Genomic DNA, 24,721 nt, shown 5'->3' with positions numbered 1-24,721 from the left:
TTACATCAGTAAGATGCACAGCCATCTTACCTTGGCCATTATACTTAAAGTGGAGTCACAGGGGTCCCGGCTGTTGCTTTACAAAATGGAGTAACTCAATGCTAGGCATAGCTTGAAAGCTGTTGCTCTGGACAACACGGAGTAACCTAGAACACAGTAGCCTGTCTTCCTCAGAGGAATTGGCTGGTAGGTCAGTCTTCTGTAGGGAGGAAAGGCTTATCTGTCACGTTTTTATGAGGGTATGTTTTTTCCCCCTGAGGTCATCTGTAATCACACAGGAGATCCATATGAGTGCTAAGAAAGACCAAGTAGCTAATGACCAGACTTCCCTGATGTCGGGAATCTCCTTGACATTTTCCGACTAGTCCTATCACCTGGCAGAAATGGACCTACCAAGGCCTTGGTCTGGTATGACTGATAAGCCCATGTCTCTGGTGTTTCTGTAGCCGTGATTCATAGCTTAGAGATGGCAGTTGAGATACACTATTGAGCAACAAAGAAAAATGTCCTAGCCAAGGGGGTTTCCTCTTTAGGCCGCTTTCTGTTTGTAGTTGAGCCTTGGAATGTGAGCAGTCTTCGAAATGTCATTTTTGTGTTGTCTTTCGCCCATCCTCTACGGAAGAAAACCTTGGCGATTGGGATGGAGGGCAAGAAGAAAAAATTCATAAGAACAGCTGTGGAAAAAGTTGAGAAGCTTGATTTTTATAGGCACTTGTACCATACCCTTAGAGCCTTTGCATGTGTGCTTCTTTAAGAATTTCAAGATCACATGTGGCTCTTTCAGGTCATTGTATGGTAATGAAATCCATAAATGAATTTGGGATTGTATTTCTCCAGACAGTCTGTTCAATGAGTCCTGTACAAGTCATAAGTTAGGATTTGAGTGAGCTTCTTAGTCATTAAGGTATATATGGACCTGCCTCAAAGAATCAGTGTCAGGAAAGGTTTTTCTTTACCTGCCCCTAGTTATCCCTCAGGAACCCCAACACACTTTCTTGATCCTTTTAGTAACACTGTTGATAATATATATCTCTTGGAGTCTGAGAATTGTTGAGGCGCTTTGGTGAAACTCTAGTGTTACTCTTTCCAGTTCTTGTTCCTGCCATTGGATCCTAGAGGTAGTGGTTGTAAGTGTGCAAAAGGGATGAGGTTGACTTAGCTGGGTAAAGCATTTGGTGTACAAGAATCGGGAGCTGGGTGCATAAACACACATCTGTGATTCCAGAGCTTCTGAGGCAAGATAAGAAGTGGACATAAAAGAATTCTAGTGAACAATAAACATAAGACATGAGCGCACAGGCAGGCACACACACACACACACACACACACACACACACGCACACCAAAAACTGCATGAGGGTGGTCTAGATGCTCAGGTAACACAATGCCAGTAAAATACCCAGCGTAGGTTAGTGCCTGTGCTTTGCAGGCCAATCAGTCCAGTTTGGCATAGGTCACTTTGTGCAAATCTTTGGTGCAGTTCAGATGGGGATCTAAGATCCTCAGATACTATCTTAAGTTCCTTATGAACTTGTCATTTAAGAAGTCATAAGCAGCTTGTTTGGTTTCTATCTGGAATAAAATTTAAAGCTGTTGTTAACTCACCAAAATGAGGGGCGGACTTGTAAAGAACCAGCACTATTTCTTCCAACTCTGCACACAAAAAAGTTATTCTTAGAGAAATATAATAAAGCTGATTGTAGAAATGTGTGTGTTTCTCATTGGCCTTCTCTCCTGTACCTTGCAGGATTAGCAGACCTGAAAATAATTGGCAGTCTTAAGCCTTCCAGAGCTGTATTTTGGCAAGGTTTTTGCAAAATGCTAACTAGCTGTGTTTCTTCAACTGATTGGTAGGTGATGGCAAATCATACATCTGCATAATGACTGTAATTTATGTGCTTTATTATTGAGGTTTAGGTCAAATGACTTCAGGCTTTCGAAGCATGTAGCACATTATATGCAATAATTTCACTCCTTTTTGGAAGCAGGGAGGATGGATTAATGTATACGCTCCCCTACCCCCTGGGATTATTAAAACCCTCTGGGATTTGCTTTCTTTGTTTCCATGAAGCAGGCCATTGTGTGTTCCTCCCGGGGCTCTTAGATGGCCTGGAAGGGCAGAAGTTGTATAGCAGCCTGTATTTTAGCCTGCTTCTGTAGCTACGTGAGTTCCCATCTAGGAGGTGAACTGAAGCTGTTTTGGCAATGCCTTAGACCAACAGCAAGGAATTGTTTTATGTTCACAACAAGTAAAAATTAGAAAAGGGGTAAGGTAGCAATTGAGAGATTAGGGAAATTACCCCAGCAAATAATAGTTTAATGTAGCTTCCTAATATTAGAATTACATCAGGTATTGGTCTTGTTTTAAAAGCATGTTGAAAGTCATCATGGTGCCTCTTGCGTCCCCTCTGCCACATGCATGTGTCCTTTACTCGTTCAAAGCCCGCATTTACTTTTTTAAAATTTAACTTTTCACTTTAGCAGGTAGATAAATTGTTATTAGATATTTTTTATCTAAAATTTTTTTTAGCTCTCTTATTTTTAAGATTTTTAGATGCCATATTTACACAGCTCATTATTAATACCTGTCCTTGGTGTGGTCCACTTGTCCCAACTCCGAGTCAGTATTGATACATTTCTCTCGATTCAGACTTGTACTTCGTTCACACACGTGGAGCATCCGGTGCCGGTTCATATGTTGACAGTTGTAGCCCTGTCACCAGAAGCCGTTGTAATCACTCTAGGAAGAGACTACTCACCCTTTGCCCATCGAGCCTCCTTCCCACTCAGCCTGGCTCCTTCTGAAATAACTGCTAATGCACTTTCTGTCTCTAGATTTGCTGCTGGTAAACATTTCTTACAAGTGGAATCATGCAGCATAGACTTTTGGACAGGCTTTATTTACTTAGCGGTGTTTTAAGCCTCAGGCAGGTTGTAAAATATATCCGAATTTTACTTACCCTTATGATTGGGTATTGCTCTTATATAGCTATACCATATTTTGTTGACGCATTCCTCTGTTGATGGAAATTTGGAAATTACCAGTGGTGCTGCTTTGAATATCCACATACAATTTGGGATTATTTTTTCTTAGATTTTTTTTTTCCTAATCTCAGTCCAGAATCCTATCCAGGATATTACATTGTTGTTTATCATATTTCCTTAAGCATTTTTTTTTGCTCATGGATGTTCTATACTGGGCTATATACATCCAGCCCAAGACTTTGCTTTATTGCTTAAAAATAAAAAAACTTAAAACCCTTTTCCATCGCTATAAAAATCGTAGAATTTCATCATGACGTCTCCACACATACAGACCATGTACTTTGCATGTATCGGTTACCACCACGTTCTCTTAACTCCCCTCTCATTAGTCCCTTTGCCCCTGATAGTCCTCATTGCAGAACCTAGGTATCTTTAAAGCATCTAGATTGTGTGTGTAAGGGATCGGCTCTGGCTTGTAGTTCATTTAACTGGATGATCTCCATGTCTTCCACCCCCCCCCCCCCATAAATCATGTAATTTTGTTCTTTGGGGCTGAAGAAAACCTCCATAGTATCTATATCCCATTATTTTCTTTATCCATTTATCTATGGACGGCCACATACATAGCCTAATTCCCTGTCTTGGATTTTCTTTTTCCTTTTTTCTTTTTTCTTTTTTTTTTTTGGTCAAACATCTGCTTTTATTGTAAACAGCAGTTGGGACACTTGACACTTGTAGCAGTGGTAAAAAATTAATTTACCAAAGCAGGGACTTGGTGAAGCTGCCTGGTGGGTACCCTTGGGGACTTATACGTAGATGCCAACCCAGAGCAGGAGGAAGAGGACTCCCAAGCCCATGAAGAGTGAGGCCACCAAGGAGATGATTGGGTATGATTTTTTTTCCTCCACATGTCACCCTCCTGTCAAAAATTCCACTGCTTTCACCTAGTACAAGTTGTCACAAATACAACAATGTCTACAGCTTCAGCTGATTTCATTTTGAGGGGACCTGTGTGTAATCTTAGTCAGTGAGAGATGGAAACACAAGGACTAGAAGTTCAAGGTCATCCTAAACATTCGAGGTCATCCTTGATGTCTCAGTGAGGTAGAGGCCCGCGTGGGCTGTGTAAGATCCCTTTCAGCTCCCCACCCCAGCAGCAACAAAACAGATAGCTTTCATTTCTTTTGTGAAGACCCCTCTTCATATCCCATGTGAAACAGCAAATATTTGAGAAACCTGTGCAAACTCATTGCCTCTTACTTAGCATTTATACTTAACATTAATTCCTTCCCCCAAGCATGCAATTACTGACTCTTCTTTCCCGAGTGTGTTTGGGCAGGCACTTTGCCGAGGTGGAGAGAATGTTGTGCCTTCCCAATCACATGGTTGTAGGTCAGTATGGGTTCTCCTCCATTTGAGAAGCCAGCCACCATTTACAGTACATTTCATGAGAAGCTGAGTTATGAGCATCTGAGAATAAATGACCATTAGCTGCACCCGTTTGTGCATCAGAGTCAGTCTTTGGTAAGGGGAGTAGGTGACAGATAAGCACGAAAACCTACTTCTCTGGACTGTTCTCCACAGATTGCTGTTACAGGGCCGAAGAGATTGCTAATGTTCAGTGTCTTCTTTTTAAACCATCGATTTCAACTGAAAAAAAAAGGACCAATAAACACATGGCAAGATTTCATAGTACTGTGATTGTCTTTGGAAACTACTGTGTTGATATTAAAACCAAAGAGAAATTACATAGAGCTGCTATGATTCAAAAAGTTTGGTCCTGTTGAGAGATTTTTTTTTTTCAATGCCATAGAGCTAAGCTTTAAAAACACTCTGCACTGAGTCTCATTCAAGCCTCCTAGGACAGGGTTGGGGGACTACCCCCGCCCCCATTGAGTGCCACTGGCCCAGAAAAGAAAAAAAAAAGTAGTTGAACCATGTACAAAAAGCAGCTTAAATTGAGGTGCTTCCTGAGAAAAATCGTAGTGTTCGGTTCACCTCTTTTAAATGATGAACAAGGACCTCTGAACAAGCACTGCAAATACAATATCAGCCCCCGTTTCATAAAACATGCCGTTAAGTAAGTGGGGTGTGATAAAGAAAAGAGCAGTTGGCAGTGTGAGGGCAGGGTGGAAAGCAGACAGAACATAGTAGAGTGATAACAGTACATATGTATATATCTCCGGAACTGGGGAGGCAGGAGATCAAGGTGGAGCAATGAAATGGTAGCCTGGGTGGGACAGGATTGACAAAGGATAGTCGGAGATCCTTATCTATATTGCTTGTATCCTGCTCTGTTTCACGCGGACCGCTACCTGTCCCAAATCAGCTCTGTCGTCCCTAAAGGAATGTGCTCTGGTAGCCTAAAGGAATGTGCTCTGGTAGCCTAAAGGAATGTGACACCTTTCTGAAATGAGAACTGTATAGGATGACCGAGTTTAAAAAGGAGTTCTCAAAAAAAAAAAAAAAAAGAGCTTCTCACTGGATACAGCAAACATGCAATCAGACCATAATTCAAACACCCTACATGCTCTGCCTTCAAGATGAGTTAATTTAGCCGGGCGGTGGTGGCGCACGCCTTTAATCCCAGCACTCGGGAGGCAGAGGCAGGCGGATCTCTGTGAGTTCGAGACCAGCCTGTTCTACAAGAGCTAGTTCCAGGACAGGCTCCAAAGTCACAGAGAAACCCTGTCTCGAAAAAACCAAAAAAAAAAAAAAAAAAAAAAAAAAAAAAAAAGATGAGTTAACTTGCTGATTAAAGTGTAATTAGCCAGAGAGTTTCTCTTTCTTTTTTCTCTTCCTTTTTGTCTTTTTAAATTTTGGTCCAAAGCCTTACACATACCAGGTAAACACTCGACCACTGAGCCAAATCCCTGACCATGTTCAGATTTAGGTGCTCAAAGAACGCCTGATAAGGGGAAGGGATGCAGGTGAGTGGCACATTGGAAGAATAAAGTGGATATGTTTTAACTGTCAGTGTTAGGCAATGAGTTTGCACTGGCCGCTCTCAAAGAAACTGACTGCTTCAGTTATGAAGAGAGTTCCTCACAAAGGAAATGAAGATACTCTATTTTGTTGCTGTCTAGGGGGAGGGGGTGGAAAGGAGGGCCCGAGACAGCCCAAGGTGGCTTCTAACTAACTCACTTGTCACCGGGGATGATGCTTTTCCAGAGGACCTGGCATTCCGTGCCTAACACCTACGCGGTAGCACAACTGTGTGCGACTCCAGTTCTGTGGGATCTAATGCCTTGTTTTGGCCTCTGCAGGCACCTGTCACACGCATGGTACACAGGCATATGTGCAGGCAAGCCCCTTAGACACATTAAAAAGTTTAACAATGAAGAAACAGTCAATTTCATAAGACACCTAAGGGCCTAAAGATGGCTCAGCGAGTAAAGGTGCTACCAAGCCTCCCCCACCCCAAGACACGAAATAAAGAAAGGTAAAAATTCTTTTAGAAGGAGGTCTTGTTGCTTAGGTGCTCAGAGATTCTTACTGCAACGCAGTTACAATTCAAAAGCCCAAGACTGTTGCCTTTTTCTTCCTTGTACTCCTCAGCAGCATTAACTGCTCATGTCCCTTAATCCCCAGTAGCTTCAGTGTGCTCTGGAGTTTAATTTACAAGTGTGTATTAGAGTGCCCATTTCTTTTGGCCAAGACGTGAAATTAAATTTTCAAGGAGCACCTTTTATATAGCTCCGAGGAGTCGAGAGTGAGGACTCTTAGAGGAAGATGGCTCTGGCCATCAACGCATTAGCCATGTTTCTAGCTTGTTGGCATCCTTTACACAAGGTGGGCCTTTCTCACCAGTGGGTCACATCTTTCTGGAAAGATCTAATATGAAGGTGTACTAATCGTCTTTATTAGGCATTTCCCACATAAATGTCCTCTCTACAATCAAGTAGAAGCAGGCCATCGTAAGGTCCTCTTGAGGTTTTGGTGGACGTGAGCTGGATCGAGTGCCTGGGGTGTGTGTGTGTGTGTGTGTGTGTGTGTGTGTGTGTGTGTGTGTGTGTCTGTGTGCGCGCGCGCGCGCGCGCACATGCGTACGCACAAACCCTCAGACACATATATACTGTTGAAGAAAGGGGTCTTTTATTTTGGTCTATTTTGCTAGTATTCAGTAAATCAACAAATAATCCATTTTCCCTGTGTGAACTTGCTAAGGCTTAACAACTAGGCATGAAAAGCGCCTTTAATCCCAACACTTGGGAGGCAGAGAGAGGTGGATTTCTGTGAGTTTGAGGCATGCTCTACATAACATGATGACTTCCAGATCACCCAGAGCCACACAGTGACCCTGTCTTAAAAAAATAGGTGGAATAGATTTTCCAAACTCCTGAGATTTTGTGTGTGTGTGTGTGTGTGTGCCTTGAATATTTGAATTTCATACATGCCCAATGGAATCTTTGTAAAGGGATGAGAAAGCTATGTATGCCAGGCTAACTTTGAACTCTTAGAGCTCTGCCTGAGTCTGCCTTCTGAGTACTAGGATGATATAAGGGCAGGACTATATAGTTGGGGCCTTTATACTTTATACTCTTTTATGTGTTTAGACTAGTAGAGGACCCCGAAAGCTTGGAAGCAGCAGACAAACTGCCTATTATGTTAATTATGTGTTCTGGTACCAACAACTCTTAAAAAAGGGACTTTTAAAGGGTTTTTTTAAAATTTTTTTTATTGATTCTTTATGGATTTCCTATCATGCATTCCGATTCCACTCATCTCCCTGTCCCCTCCTACCACACACACATACATCAAAACTGTGCTTAAAAGAAAAACAAAGAACAAAGAAACAAAACAAAAACAAAGCAACAACAAGAATCTTGTCATGGAAGTTACAGTGTGGCCCATTGAAGCACACAGTTACCCTTTAGTCCATTCATCTTGGACATGTTCATTGCTACAAGTCATTGGTCGGGTTCGAGGCCTTTGATTTCTGCTACAACGCCAGTAATGATCATAGGCTCTCAATGATACTCCTCTTGGATATCCTGTTGTCCAGTGTCATGGAGATCCTGCAGTTTTGGATCTGTAGGTTTGTCCCCTTCACATGCTCCAGCAGTTCATAGATTGGGTGGATGTTGGGATGGGTCAACTCATAGCCCTGTTTCTGGGCCTGGGTGGTAACCGGGTTGGTCAGCTCGCTAGCTTTCCCTCATCCTCACCTCCAGAATAAACTCTTCAGCACTGCATTGGCTAGTTTACCCAATGCAGCAAGGAGCAGGGCCAGTTCTCCGCTCTCAGGTCCTGAGATCTAGCTTCCTCTCACTCACATCGCCAGGGCGGGCTCTACTGTTCTGCCCAGGCAAAAGGGGTTTCTGTCAAATTGAACCTTAGCAACCTTCGTAACTGCTTTTCTTCCTCTGAGATCTGAGCTATTTTTATTACTTCAGCTATAAACTATTTTTCAATCTTCTTCAAATCTTTTTTCTCTGTTAGTAAAAAATTATCTATTGTCCATGTCTTTCAGAAATCACCAAGGAAACAATAGTTTCTGGGCGGAGAAACGATTCTTTATTTGAAGATTGTCATTTCATGCTTCACACATTTTAGTTTCATTAGTAACAGTCTCTGTACCTTTTAATTGCAAAGAATGATTACATGTTGTAGAAAATTATTTTAAGGTGCGTTACTTTTGTTTATGCTGTATTTGTTTAATTCAGTGAAGCTGTGATTTTTTTTTCCCCTGTCTAAAACACCTGATGGTCTAATGAAAGAGCTGAATGGCCAATAGCGAGGCAGGAGAAAGGATAGGCGGGGCTGGGAGGCAGGGAGTACGATAGGAGAGGCAATCTGGGAAGAAAGGAAGAGCGGGAGAACAAGGGGAGGGTCGAGCCATCCAGCCAGTGGTGGAGTAAAAGTGAAAGTAAGGTTTACAAAAGTAGAAGAAAGGGAAAAGCCCAGAGGCAAAAGGGTGGATAGAGTAATTTTAAGATAAGATAGGCTGGCTAGCCAAGCAGAGGCCAGACATTTAAAAGAAATAAAAAGCCTCCATGTTTTTATTTGGGAGCTTGGTGGTGAGCCCCCTCCCCCAAGAGTAAAAAACAACCAACAGCATATATACTGAGTGCATGATAGAAAAAATTACTCTCTCTCTCTCTCTCTCTCTCTCTCTCTCTCTCTTTCTCTCTCTCACATATATATATGTATATATATATATATGTGTATATATATATATATATATATATATAAATGTATGTAATTATTTGTATCTAGCAACTGGCATACAAATTCTATTTTATGTTCAACACTCCTACCTAGCCCTAATGCTCCTTTGATGTTTGTGTTAGGGAAAGGCTTGTTTTATGAAAGTATACAAAAGCCAAGCAGTAGGAAGATGTATTTGTCATCCCATGGCCCTCTGTTTAACACACTAGTGTCAAGCTCCCATGCCTCCAGCGGATTTATTCTTGAGATTGCATTTTGAGATGAAGTCTCACCATGTTGCCCCTCCAGTAGCTTGGACAATAGGTATGCACTTTACTACTAGGCCCAGATCCCTGAGATCTTGATTCTTTTCAGATTCTACTTTGTCTTACGTATGTGGATAGCAATAGAAGAGCATTGAAATCAAATCGTGGTGAATTCGTATACAGTTTGATCAAACCAGTAAATATTGGAGAGACTCAAGTCATAGTACCTGGTTTACTTTTGAGCTTTTCTGAACCTCTTTGGTCATTTTGAGGTGATGCATTGGTCCCTTCAAAGCAGAGTTTTCATTCCGTGACTGACAAGAACCAAGAGGAGGAGTCATAGGAGAACCCATCCAAACCTTACTTCTGAACTGTGGACAGACTGTAGTACTGAGAACATGGACACTTTGTGGCCTCGGTCGCTATACAGTGAGCCATCTGACACTTTTAACTCCGGGCCACATCACTGCATAAAGATCACACTTATTGGAAACCACTGGTCTGTGGGAATATGAGGAATAAGTAGCTACATCACACAGAAGGTACATATAGTTTGATAACCTACCTAGCAGGTGGCAATATAAAATCTCAACATAGAGTATCATCTGCGAGCCCTTATAAAGAAAGGATTTAGCATAGAGATTATCCAATCTGAACCTTCATAGTGTGTCTTTGTATGACCAACCCTGTGAAATGTGTATGGGTCTCTGCTTTTCCTCAGTAGAATTCATGCTTTTATAAATTTACATGTTACTTTCACACACTACAATGTGGACATAACCTATTTACTTAGTTGTGGGTTCTTATCACACTTTCTAAACCATTCTTTCTTTCTCTTGAAATATAAACTCCCAAATTCTTTTAAAAAAAAATCTCTTGTTTACAAGAATTACGAAGTATTTCACACAGAATCATAGGGAATTTACAAAAGAGCTTTGTGGCCCCACAGTGACTATTGTGGTGAAGCCATCACAAAGTTCTTCTATTTTTTCTTTTGGGGGTGATGGTAGCTTTATGACTCATCACAACTTCCGTTTTGAATTCCGATTCTAACTCTATATGAGTTCATTAAGTTGTGAAGTTGTTCGGCCTGGTTAATTTTGGTGTGTGATGTTTTATTTATTGGCAATTTTTTTTTTTGGTTTTGTTTTTTGAGACAGGATTTCTGTCTAGTTCTGGCTGTCTTGGAACTCACTTTGTAGAGCAAGCTGGCCCCAAACTCAGAGTGCTGGGATAAAAGGTGCACGCCACCACACCTGGCTGAAAGCTTTTTTTAAAAAAAAAAAATAATAAAGTTCTCTTTCAAAACAACCACAACAAACCCGGCATGCGAGAATAAAGAGTTTTCATGTGCCACGAGTGCTTTTAGATCTGTGCCATGCTTGAGCTTCCACAAAGGGCCTCCCTGGCGACCGTCAAGAGGATTGTGCATTGAAAGCAAGCCTTTTCCTCTCGGACCTGATGGCTAGTGCTGACACAGATTGTCTTTGTACCTTCCAGGCGACCATTTGAAGATCTGTCCCCAGGGCTACACCTGCTGCTCTCAAGAGATGGAAGAGAAGTTCAGCCTGCAAAGTCAAGATGATTTCCAGAACGTGCTCAGCGAGCAGTGCAACCATTTGCAGGCCGTCTTCGCATCCCGCTACAAGAAGTTTGATGGTATGTGATCTGAATTGCATGTAAGAGGGGACAGCTGTTTGGTGTGAGCGCTTCTCAGATGGCTTCTGTTCTCTCCCAGTTGCTTCGGTTGCCTCCCAAGATGTGGTGGTGGTGGCCGTGGGGTTTAAGCAGGCATCCAGGGGCAAGTTAGCTAAGCAGCTTGCACTGGCATCTGTATACTAGGCATTATGGAAACATGGTCAAAGGGAGTTAAAAATAGATGAGGTTTGTTTAAATGCTTTCCTTTCCTTTCTTTGGGTGAATGCTGCATAGTGTTGTTGACGCAAGTCACTGAACAAACGACTTCCTAATAAAAAGCAGGCATCTCAGAACCGTCTTAGCCGCCCCCCCCACCCCCAAATCAGTAGAGAGGTTCTACAGATGCTGGACTTCATATTAAATTTCCCAGTGGATTGCCAACTACAATTGTTCGAATCCCCATAGCATATAGACAGGATTGGTGCTCAGCTCTTGAGCATCCATACAGCCAATAACCTGGAGGTGGCCACTACTCTATGGTCTTCACTAAGCTTGACTGCTTCTCCAGGCTCATTAATAGCTGAGGTCTGGTATAGTCTTTGCATGGAAAAACCACCAAAGAACTCTAAACCCTCGAACGTGGCTACTTTCATTTAATAGAGAAGGAGGAGGCAGATGAGAGGCGTTTCAGGCCCTACCTGAAGCCACACTATAGATAACAGATGTAAAACTAGAATATGGGGTCCCAGCCTCCCTAGGATTCATTTCTGTGATGTTGCTCACTCAGGATTGTTGTGAAGTAGACGTGATTTAATCAGAACAACTTCCTTTGTGCCCGTTTTAAAGGCCATTCTAATTACATGGTACCTTTGAAGCAAGCTTTTTTTGACATTATGCGTGGTGAAGGAGTACAAGGCAAATTTTCTAGATGGGAAATGTCTTTGAATATTCCTGCAAAGGGCTTGTTACCATGGTGAAAAGTTAGACTAAATTAGATTTGATAGAGCTGATAAGACAGTTCTCAACTATAGAGCAGGTTGTATTTCAGGCGTTTATTTTTGAGAGTCATTATTTGAAACATTTTTTGTAACCAATTTAATAAGTATTAGTAAGCTGTCCAGGCTAGACTATGAGGTATTTTATTTGTAATATAGTTGTACTTAAATACTGTCTGGACTATTTTTTTAGTGTATACCATTGATCCTATTCATTGTTTCAAGTACACTGCGTGCAAGACATATTTGGTCTTGTTTTTGCATGCTGAGGCTAGGGAAGGAAGCCAGTACACCACACATGCTATACATGTACTCGACCACTGGCCTACATCTCCAAACCGTTTGGTTTTAATTCTATCTCATTTCCCTGGATGGGTGAGAAGAAATATGTGTATCTTTATGTCCTCCTGATTAACCCAGCCCTGGTACATCTAGCTTTTTCTGTTAAAGGGTACATGCTAATACTTTGTGAAAATAGATATTATTGGCAAGTACGTTGTGAGACCCTTCCTTGTCTCTAGATCACTGTTTTGGTTTTGAAAGCAGCGACCCATTCATTCCTAGTCTCAGTATCCACCCCGTCCAAGTCCTTCTAACTTTCTGAGCGGACGTCCTGTGGTTTGTGATCTTGCTTTGCCCTCCCTCGTGCTAGGGCTACAGGTGTGCACTATTCGTCCAGAAACCGTGAAAAATCTCTCGACTCTGGCGTATCGGAGAGGGGAATGCTTTACAAATCACCACATGGGACTTTCATACCAGAATTACAAAGGGACCAAGTCCTGCTCCTGTTGAGAGCAAGATGCAGTGGAGGTTCCCCATCCCCAAGCCCACCTTCTCTAAGCTACTCCAGTGCTTTTTTTTTCTTTTTTTAGATGAAGTACACTTGGGGGCTAAGATAAGAAATAAGGCATTTAATAAATGCTTAAGCTTGAGGTTGAGAGAGATGCTCAGAAAAACGTAAGACACACCCAAAAGCATTGGTCTGGGTTTCTCACAGAGGAAGTTATAGAATATAGCAAATATCCAACTCTTGGGACAGACTTCTCCAAAGAGAATTGTCCTATTTCTGGTTATACATATCTTTCTCTGGAGTAGAGCCCACAGTCATTGCCTATGGGCCTGCTGGTTTAATGTTCTCCCCCTTCCCCTTCCCCATGGTTTTATAGCAGTATAGTACATAGTATGATTACAATGTTCAGGCTTTCTTTTGAAGAAAGCTATATAGAGAGCCGCAATCAGTAAGTGTTAACATATGCTTGGATTTTTTTTTAAAATATATAAACAGTTGTTCTTTACATTCAATAAATACATTAAAATTTACCTTTATCAGTTCTAAAACATACTAAAAATGATTATAAAACTTCCATTTATTCCTTCTGACTCTAATTTAAAATATGGCAAAGACAATAAAGTTAATGAGTACCAATTAAAATTTGTTGTGAGCCGCTGAAATCCGTTTGGTCTGGAGATCATACCCGAGCTGGAATACTTTGCACATTTTGTTGACGTTTTCTGAAATCAATTTTTCATGGCAAAACATCAGTTGTCTGGTGCCCAGCGATCCTTCTAGTAGGTGCTGCATCGGATGTTTGATTGATAGTTCCAGGGGTGTTGAGTAAAGTTCTTTAGGGTTATTTCAATTCTCAGAAGTCCAAGGGTAAGGTTGTTTTGATCAAAGACCTGCCCGAACTGTGATAAAGAGGACAAACTGTGTCTTTGATGGAAAGGGAAGAGAGGAAATTTGGCAAAGAAACAAGATGGTGGCTAGGGAACGAAGAAGGACAGCAGAGTTACACACAAACCCCTGGAGATACATAGTGAGGGCGTAGCAGAAGGCGAGAGGGAAATAAAAGGTGGTCTGGCCAGGTCCAAGTTCAAAATGTATACTCATGAGATGATTTTGAGCCTCGGCCACTTCCTGTGTTAGCAAAGTGTTATGTAGCTGCATGAAATGGCTTCACTGACCCAGTTTTTGGTTACTATGCCTCCGTTGCAAGAGAATGGTTCATTACCTGATTTGTCATTTTTAGACTTATCAAATGTGAAGAACAAATCCTGTTTCCTGTTTCCTTGTCTCTAGGGATTTTTTTTTAATTGGGGGCGTGTTGTTTTGCTTCTGCACCTCATTTTCTGTTTTTTCACATATCTCAAGTGACTATATAGTTTATCAGTTGATTTGTACATTTTAAGTTGTGTATGTTTTCAGACCTGGGTAAATATAAGAAAAGACCTCATTTGACAGTTTCTCCATATAGCACTTCAACCAGTTTCTTAGATTTATTTTCTAAATATTAAAATTGTATTACTGTTGCTATTACTTCTTATCATCATCATCATCATCATCATCATCATCATCATGCGTGTGTCCACCTGGTGTGTCCATGCCATGGAGTGTGTGTCAAAGTCAGGAATTAGTTTTCTGTTTCCACTGTGGGTTTTGGGGATCAGACTCAGTTGTTACCCGCTGAGCAGTGTTGCCAGGCTGCCTGTTCTTGAAATGTGTGTCTCTGGATATGAGGACTGGCTTTTGTATTTTTCTGTCCTGCAAGGTTTTTTTTTCCTATACTTGATTTTTATTGAGCTCTACAGTTTTCTCTGTTCCTCTCCCTTCTTCCCCCCCCCCCCCGCCCCCTCAACCCTCTCTCATGGTCCCCATGCTCCCAATTTACTCAGGAGCTGTTGTCTTTTACATTTTTCTCTGCTCCCATCCCTGCCTCTCTCCTCCCCTCCAACAAAGACAAGATCTTCTGCAAGATTTTTTTTTTTTTGTCAATTCTGTCTTAAAATGGTCCCAGAGCCAAAACTCTGGAGTGACATGGCTAGCTGCTCCCCCTCTTGGCCAGTCTTGGGAATTTTTTAGTAGTGAAACTGCTCATTAGGGGAAGCAGTTGTCTCATGACTATGCTAATAAGTCAGTTCAGTGGCTCTTGGGAAGAATTGCTTGGCAAAGAGAATAGAAATAGTAGAAAGGGAGCATAATCCGTGTTTGGGGAACTACAACATAAAGACCCGTCCCCCAAATGTCTGCCACTTCGTGAGGCCCATTGTTTTTAAGAGAAACATAGGCTATTAAAGTGATCAAAGCTGCTGGGTTAAATACATTGCTGGATTGCATCATTTGCAATCCCAGTGAAGAAACACGACGGCCGAATGACTACCTGAGTCACACTGCGTGCTAGAGATTTTGCACACTCAGAAAAATCTTATGGAACCAGAGATGACACCCAATACGAATTCCTTGGGGAAACTCTCTTACTTTGTCATTTTTTGGCAGAAATTAAGACACTTCGGTTGGGAGACAGAGCACAAGGAATTGTTAGCCCGATTCTGCAACAGGACCCTCTGTGACCTGGAGCAATTAACTGGGTCTCAGTTTTCCCATCCATAAAATGAGGGGTTGTGCTAGATGCTCCCTCAAAACCCTTTCAATTCTAAAAATTCTGTGACTCTTTTAAGCATGTGCCTAGACCAGCTGCTTTCGTGGAAGGTCTTACAAGTTGCTAATTAGCCATCTGTATGGGACCCTCTCTTTCCCCCTGTCGTTTCTTAACCCCCAGCTACTTTCCCCAGGTCTTTGAAACCCCTCCCGTGAGCCTGCAGCTTGTTAACTTGAATAATAGTAGAAATTTTCTGAATTAGCTTAAAAGGCCCATAAAAGACATAATTGTCTGTTCCATCTATCCGCCTGGGCTGGGCAGGCTAGAGTGGCTCTCATCACAGCCCCCACCCCCACCCCGCTCCCCCGTTTCTACCATCACGCACAGGCATGATAGGAAGCACTCTTCGGACTTCGCTGAATCTGCGTTTTAATCTCTGTAGTTGATTAAATACTGATTTAATCTCAGTATTTCATTAGGCCGGTAGGAAGACCAATGTGGAGCCTCCGTGGTCAAAGGCATTTGAATTCAGAGGCCTTCGAGCCTCGGTGAGAGTGAGCTTTCCACCACCTTTGGGGACAAAAATACCGCAGCTTCATGGCCATTGAAATTTCATGGCTTAAGTTGATATTTTGAGAATTTTTTTTAGCCCCCGGTCTTAACTCTTCTGTTTTTGAACTTTGTGGATTTGTTATTGGAGGCGGGGAGTTTGTTGCTGGCCCATATTAATAAAGAGCTCATTTTTAGGTTGGCAAAAAAACCCTAAGACACATTCTGAATGTTATGGAAATGTATGTAGTAATATAAACTGAGACTGTCTTTTGCTTTTGGGGACAAGGTCACATTATATGGGTCAGGATGGTCTTGAAGTCACAGAATGAAAAAAGGGGGTTCATGACCCACTGCCTGTTTTTAGCTTGCATTTTTAAGGATTTATTTTTATTATTTTTATTTAAGCGTACACGCCTGTGTTCGTGTGTGATCATATGTGCAGGACTGCAGGTGCTTGGGGAGGCCAGACGAGGGCCTAAGATACCTTGGAGGTCGAGTTAGTTACAGGCTGTTGTGAGCCTCTTGCTGCGGGTGCTGGCACCTGAACTGGGATCCTCTGCTAGAGCAGTGTGTCTTCGAATAGCTGATAGCTGAGCCATTTTTCCAGTCCCTAGAGTCATTTTTTTAAAGTCTTCACTTTAAAGTAATTAAGACTTTAAAACAGTTGTGGCTGTTTGAAGCCTTATTACAGTGTAGTGGGCACCAGTTCACAGGCAGAGTGGCCACCAGGTACAAAGAAAGACATGAAGCCATCTGGCCTATTTCAAAATGCATTGTTCTAGATCACACTAACTGCCTTTGAGTTTTGTTGGCAAGCACTGCTATTTTATCCTGTTTTCTTCCACGTCCATGTGACAAACTAAAAACCTGTGTAGGTTTGGAAACCCTTTTTTAAAAAGATAGGCTTGTTTATTTTCATTTTATGTGTTCGGATGATTGTCTGCGTGAATAATATGTGCATCATGTGCATGCCTGGTGCCCATGAAGGTAAAAAGAGGTCATTAGAGTCTGTGGCCCTGGGGTTACAGACAACTGTGAGCCACCATGTGGACACTGGGAAAGGAACGCTGTTCCTCTGCAAGATCTACAAGTGTTCTTAACTGTTGAGCCATCTCTCTAGACCCTAACTCTTTTTTAAATTTACCTGTGAAACTTGCTGAGAATGATTATTAGCAGGTTTTTTTCTTCAGCGCTTTGAATTGGTCTCTGAAACGTAAGCGTTTGCTGAGGTTTTCGCTATCTCATTGGATTTAAAGTGTATGTGTGTTTCCGCTGAATCCGGAGCAGTCTTAGTTTGAGATGTTGCAGTTGGCGGGCAGAAGTTGCTGATGTAGTTGGGGGCAAGTACAAACCTTTGGCTTCACTGTTTTGTTGTGTAGTGAACCCAGGCATTTGAAAGGCTGCTCCTCGTTCTAGCCCTCCTTGAGGTGTCTACCTGTTCGGGTAAGGCTCCAGGTGCTTGACTGAGAGAATTCCCAGGCCAGTCATGCTTTAGCCCATTCTTGCTCGTTAGTCCAGCCCGTCTTTGTCATCCTCCCTCTTGGGAGAATTAATGGAGCCCTGAGAGCTTAGAAATAAATAGGACTCAAATATCAAGTGTAACCCACTGGCACACCTTTCAGGTGATTGATTGGACAGTGTGTTAAAAGATTTAAATATGTTCACATCTTTGACTTAATAATTGTACTGCTAGGTGTGTATCCTAAGGAAAGGTAGATACGCATCAAGATTAATGTAGAATGTTAATAGGGTACACATTACAGTATTATTTACATGTGCACATTTACAGTATTACAGTATTAATTAGAATACTGAAATTTGGAAGTAAGCCAGAATGTTCCATGTGAGAGAAATAGTAGTTTTCTCCAAGGAAGAGCACAGCAATTGCTTATCCAATACCAAATGATTTACCTTGAAAATACACATACAATAACATACAGATTGAAAGCCGGGCGGTGGTGGCGCGCAACTTTAATCCCAGCACTCGGGAGGCAGAGGCAGGCGGATCTCTGTGAGTTCGAGACCAGCCTGGTCTACAAGAGCTAGTTCCAGGACAGGCTCTAAAGCCACAGAGAAACCCTGTCTCGAAAAACCAAAAAAAAAAAAAACAAACATACAGATTGAACAGGTTATATTTGGTTAACCATTACCAAATGATTAACCTTGAAAATACATATACAATAACATTATACAGAGTAAGCATATTATATTTAGGGCTATGTCTGTACATGTATACAGACACACACACACATATATATATACACACACATGCATGCATGCATGTAACAGCAATTAATGAGAAAAGAGACCGTGAGTTTGAAAGAGAGCAAGGGAGGGATATATGGGAGGGCTTGGAGTGAGGAAAAGGAAGGGGAAAATGATGTAATTCTACTATTTTTTTATCTTAGAAAAATTAAATATCCACCTTATTAAAAATGATCCTCCTGGGAGGCAGAGGCAGGCGGATCTCTGAGTTCGAGGCCAGCCTGGTCTACAAGAGCTAGTTCCAGGACAGGCTCTAGAAACTACAGGGAAACCCTGTCTCGAAAAACCAAAAAAAAAAAATGATCCTCCTGGAGAACCTTTAATTCTAGAGGAAACGTTAAGTATGTAGTGTTACATGGCAGTAGTATAGAAGCACTGGGCTGTCGATCATGTGGCCATGTGACAAATAACCAGGAATTCAATAAGCGGTTGGCGCTTTCTTTTCAAGTTGTGGCGTTATAGATAATTGGAGTCTTACTACATACCTATCCTAATTTTCAAATTGCTATGGCGAGAAACTTTCTTTTCAGCAAAAGAAGTACTTTTCTTGATGAAAAAAATGAATGCTGATTTTGTTAAATGATGTTTTTCTTTGACACGGTTCACCTTAGACGATTTGGGAGAAAGAAAAAAGAGGTAGGGCGTTGAGGCCTCCACGGAGGAAGCCGAGTGAAAGAAGTAGACGGGAAGGATACCATTTTTTTTCTGATTATAAAATAGTCTTGAGGACCACGGAGGAAGAAGCCCCGTCCACGGTTGTAGGAATGGTACGGTTAGCTTAGCGACTGTGGAATGCAGTGGATCTATGGATTCTAAGAGTAGCCTGGTGACTGTGGGGTAGATCTACCATGTTCTACTGCTGCACATAGAACCAAAAGAAATGAGATCCGTCTGGCAAAGTCACAACTGCCCACACTGCTGACAGTGACCAGGTGGTCACTATGAAGGAAAGTCGTGGCACCAAACCATTTAATTAGTGATTCTAATTGCACGGATGTTTGTGTGTTCTGTGTTGACACACAAAAAGGATGAAGTAAACGCAGTGGTGACGGAGGAATATCGATGATCCAATGTTTCTTGTCTATCAACTGACTAATGGAAGAAGACAATTTGATGTTGACACACAGAATGCTATTCCACCATAAGAATGAAATCCTAGCATTTGTGACATTGTGGAAGTACTACATGAGGCTTTAAAAAGAAAAGAAAAGAAAAGCCACCAAACTTGAGAGTAGATCCAGGGACTGGTGAAGGGTATTAGGGAGGAGAAATGGGAAAAGATTAATCCTTGGTTAAATTTTACTGTTGCTTAAGAGGAGAAAGCTCTGCTGTGCTATTGCCAAGTAGGTTGACCGTAATATGTATCTCAAAATAGAAGAGAGTAATTTGAATACACTTGCAAAAAGGATTGACAGAAGTTTAAGGTGAGAGATATGTTAATCTCCCAAGTTGATCATTGTCTAATGGATTTGTGAATCAAAATATTAATCTTACCTCAAGAATGTGTGGAAATGTTATGTGTCAGTCAAAAATTTTAAATGGCATTGAAAATTTTGAGGGAACAAAAATCGAAACATTGGATCATCGATATTCCTCCATCACCACTGCGTTTACTTCATCCTTTTTGTGTGTCAACACAGAACACACAAGCATCCGTGCAATTAGAATCACTAATTAAATGGTTTGGTGCCATGACTTTCCTTCATAGGAGACCACGAATATCACATAATATCCTGTTAAGTGATGCACACAAAGTGTAGCGTGTGGATGCTTGCCTTGGCTGCTCTAGCTTCCTAGCTTACTTGTTTATGTGGTCCCAGAACCGACTCTGGGAGAACCATTGGATGCAGAGTAATCTGAGAGTGCTCAGTTCAGCTGGCTAGCTGTGGGACATTGGATGATGCCAGCAGAAGTACTAAGTACATGGTACTGAGTCTGAGTCCCTGGCAACTTAGCTAAACTCAAGGTCCATGAGAGAATAAACACTCTATTTTCTCCCTAGGAGAGGTCATTAATAAAATTAACCTTGGAAAGCAAAGGCTGATCCTTTTGGCAGGGTCCCCTAGCACTCTTTGATATGCTAACAGCCCCAAAGGAGGACTGCAGCCGGCAACTGGCTGGCTAACTTAGAGGCAGCCTAGTAATTTACTCTCCGCTGCGAAACAGGAGTTGAGTCTGTGACCTTTTAGTGCTTCCATGCTCTTTCAGGCGCTCTCCGGGAGTGACATGCCATGGCAGAGGAAAGTGTCTGCTATGGCTTTCCGACTACTGAACAGGCGAGATACTGGAGTAGACAGTCACAAGCCAACAGTTCCCATCGTCAGGAAAAATGTTTTCGGTTTCTCCTTTCCCCTCCATTTGTAGACGCCCGACTTAGCTGTTCTTCATTACGTACTTGCTCGCAGCAAGAGACTGGATGGATGACTCCTTCAGTTTGCCTAACAGTTAGAAGAGGATGGGCTGCAGCACTTTCAAACGAGGCTCCTCAGGAATTTAGTTGCTGTGATAACTTAGTGTCGGCATGTCACACTAAGGCTGTGAGATGCAGCGTTTATAGTGAAGGAGAAATTAGTACTTATGTATAAAAGACAGCTTCCTCATAACGTAAACGTGCGGGGCTGATTTATGGCACCGAACAAATGGATTGAATAGAAAGAGCTTCTACTCTCTCAAGGTCGTGGGTTCCTTCTAGAATCCATTCTAGCTCATCCATCAATAGCCAGTTGATTGTTTATATAGAAGGAACTAATGGTATTTAATAGCACAACCAGAGTTCCTTTGACCCTTTTCAAGAACTTTGGATGTTTATTTGATGGAAGACAAGTGACTGGCGATAGAAATTCCAGAAGCACATGATGTTCTTTTTTAAAAGGCAGGATATTTACATAGAATACTTTGATAGGACAAGTTTGGCTTTCCACTCAAGTTTTTCCCATGTTAAGCCAGTCCTTTCTACACTAGAAATAATTGAGTTTTAGAGCTGAGAAGTGTTTATAGTCCCCAAGCTCAGTTCTTACACCCACCAGGCCTCTGGGAAATTGAATAGTCTGCAGATAAAGTGCGTGGGAGGAAGGAGGGAAGAAGCCCCCATTCCTAAGTTTCAGATGTGTGCGATGCTTCCAGCATCCCGCCTTCCAGGTAATGTAAACTCTCTTCCCATGGCTGATGGTGTTTCATTCCTTAGTTTCCACCCAGTAGTTGCTTCCAGTCTCATGGATGTCTGGGACGTTTCACAACCTTGGAAGGTAGAGCTGTTAAGCATTTCCCTTTGGATAAACAGCTCCAAGTTTTATAAGGCTGTAGGCCTTCTCAGCGGACCTCCCAACAGCTTTACCTTCATTTCTGTTCCCCCAGATGGATTATGTTCGACACCACTAGGCAAGACATAAGCCAGTCTTTTAAAAGATGTTCTAAATGGTTGCTGGCATCAATTCTAGGAGCGACGATAGCGTCACTCCATGTATTATTAGTAGTGCCTATGTATACTGAGCATGACTTTGTGCCAGCATTAGCCATGTGGGGTGCGAGAGAATGGCCTGTTTTGTAAACGGGCCGCCGGAGGCTTTTATTTTCTCGACCATGGCATGTAAACCTCTAAGTAGGAGTCTTAGGCTTTTCCCACCATTCACACTGCTTTAGGCTCGTAGCTTATTACAGTGCTGATTTCTACTCCTGAGTTGTGGCCAATTGTGAGCTCAAGGAGTTTCTGCTGCTTGATCCTTAGCGCATGTACACTGAAGCTCCCAAATGGGGAATTACAGAAATAAACCTGTTCACAAATGCTCGGTTACCGCCTCCTCTCTGCCGTTTCAGACAGCAGTAGCTTCCCTGAAAGCAGACTCTACAAGCAGTTGCTGGATAGGAGCTCTAAGTTCCAATTAACTCAGCCTCTGATCAGTGGGAACTCTGCTTTACACCACCCTTGGCTGCTTCCCTCAGCCAACTCTTGTATTATAATTGGTTTCATTAACGATTATGGAGGATGATTGCTATGTGTCTTGGCCTAGGCAGGTCTTCTTCAGCAGTTAGGATCTGACCACGATCCTGAGGAACAAGAATAATGTCAAGGATGGGTGGGGCCCGGGTGGAGATGAGAATTGCAGCTCTCAAGAAAGTTGCTACAAATGATGGTTGTGACCCCGTACCTGAATGTTATTTGTGCTCTGTTCCTTGCTCTAGAGAAAATGCATAGAAAGACAAATGGGGAGCAGTCGGGAGATGAAAGAATTACGTACACCCGTGGGATAATTGCTAGTTTATTATAACAAATACAAGCTTAAAACCCCAATAGAAAATTGTTGTGCTTTGGTCGATACTGCATCTAATTGGTCTGGATATTAGAATTTACATGACGTCTGCCATCCTTGTAAGGCAAAACCAAAAACAAGGTGGAATAGTTCCCATAAGAAAATGAGTCTAAACAGAAAGGGCTTTGGGTCTCCTGCATTATTTCGTGTTTGTTTGGTTGGCTCAAGGGTGAAATAGATGAATATTGAAGAACTCACTATATGAAATGAAGGTTTGAGAATTGTATAGATGTTTTAAAATCATAAAACCACAGAGTACAGTGGCTGTGTAGTAAAGGTAAATTGAATAAGGGAAATTTGTCTTTCTAGAAATTTTTGTTGCAGTCTGATTGGGCAGAAGAAAGCTTAAGATACATGGTAAAGTCATGTTTTTTGACTTGAGTCTATAATAGGCACTCCGTACATACTTGTCAAATTGCATAGCCATTTGGAGAGATTGAGCTGCGAGGTTTTAACTTGTTATATTAGTTTTATAGAATTTCTCAAGCATTTATTAACCACATACCCATTCAAATATTCTTTATATCTGCAACTTAAATGGCCACATAAAAGAGTCTTTTAATGTGTGAAGGCAGGAAGATAAATTTTCTGGGTAATGAGATACATTAGGATTTAGTGTATATGTGGCAGCACGCTGATCTCCTAAAGCACACGCTGCCGTAAACACACACACTTGCGTGTGCACAGAGGCTTACATTTTGTAAGACAATGTGAGTCATGGGAGCCAGTGTAAAGTCCTATGGTAATGCTGGACAGAGGGATGTGTCACTGTTAAATCTGTGTTCCTCTCCTTAGGTCATTTTTCTTTTAGGCTTTAAGCAACTGTAATTCAAACAGCTGCACCCACTGGCCAGCTTCAGACTAGAATGACTTGAACTGATGAACATGTGGGGTATGCCTTTAATCTCAGCCCTGGGGAGGGAGAAGTAGGCAGGTCCCTGTAAGTGTGAGTCCAGCGTGGTCTACATAGAGAGACTGTGTCTAAAAAAGCAGAGCTTTCTGCATAGAATGTATTTGACTTCCAGCGCTATGGAGCCTAAAGGATCAGTCTTGACGGTTTTAGGAGTTTTACATTAAACTAAGCTCCGTAGACCACCATGTGTCTCTTACCCCTTAAAACCATGATTGTCAGTGCTGTTGATGAAAAAATGCAACTGAACTATCTTATTCAAGCTTATGAAAGGAATACAAGAGCATAAGTTAAATAATTGTTAGCATCCAATTTCTGCTGGCGTATATCAATGTTATGAGCAAGGACAAAAATAGAAGGCAGGGAAGGACCTGTGGTGGTGGTGGTTGGTGTTCTCTCTCTCTCTCTCTCTCTCTCTCTCTCTCTCTCTCTCTCTCTCTCGCTCTCTCTCTCGCTCTCTCCCTCTCTCCCTCCCTCCCTCCCTCCCTCCCTCCCTCCCCATAGAACTTGGTTGGCATAAGGTTTGGATACTGTTTTCAGTGGCCAGGCTTTCTTTTCCCAATATGCACATGTAACATACTAGACATGTACTAACATAAGCCTCTTAACATGTTGTGCCCCTGATCGACAGGCACCATTTACCAAGGATGCTGGTGATAAGGCATGGTAAAGGACATAGACCAGATGATATTTGAGATTCCTTAGCACCCTTAGCCCCCACCCCCCCACACACACTTGAAATTCTTGGAAAATGCTGTGTTGTGCATTAGTCATCTATGCTAACACATAGTTGAAAGAGCCCTATATAAGAAAATTTATCCCTAAGAAACCACAAAACATTGTTTCTAGGAAGGCAATAGTCTTTTTAGAGGCGATTCATTGGAAAGAGACCCCCTTTCCCTGCCTGCTCCCCTGAATGCTTTACCCGCAGCCCAGCCCCAGGGCTGCTGGTGATTACTAGTGAACTGGTTGTTCTCTGCCTCGAGGGCACAGCAGTCCCGCGTGGCCAGAGCCACACCTAGAGTTTCTGGTTATGTGAGTGGGGTGGGGCCAGGATCTTGATTTCTGGCAAGTGCCTAGGTGATATCGGTGTGCTAGTGCTCCTTAGTAGACACTTGGAGAACTTTTCAGGGGAATGTAGTAGACAGTAAAAGGCCTCCTCCATGGCTTCCTCCTAGGGTTTTTCTCACATGTTTCCTTTGATGTCTTGTTTGGATTGTTAAAAGGGCACCAGAGATGTTGGCACCCTTATGGACGTGGCTCTGGAGGTGCTTTC

At 42.1% G+C, this 24,721-nt stretch overlaps 1 protein-coding gene across 1 annotated transcript in view; it reads left to right on the top strand.

Annotated features, from left to right (window-relative positions):
* Nucleotides 1-24,721, top strand: part of Gpc4 (glypican 4) — a 113,681-nt gene that overhangs the window by 63,561 nt on the left and 25,399 nt on the right. The window contains exon 2 of the mRNA XM_038317110.2: nt 10,902-11,060. Within this exon, the coding sequence (XP_038173038.1) occupies nt 10,902-11,060 (159 nt within the window). The remainder of the gene's footprint in view (nt 1-10,901; nt 11,061-24,721) is intronic.

This window comes from Arvicola amphibius, chromosome X (assembly GCF_903992535.2).
Source record: "Arvicola amphibius chromosome X, mArvAmp1.2, whole genome shotgun sequence".
Lineage (NCBI taxonomy): Eukaryota > Metazoa > Chordata > Mammalia > Rodentia > Cricetidae > Arvicola > Arvicola amphibius.
The sequence above is the reverse complement of the archived record's forward strand: the minus strand, read 5'-3'. Positions and strand labels throughout refer to the sequence as shown.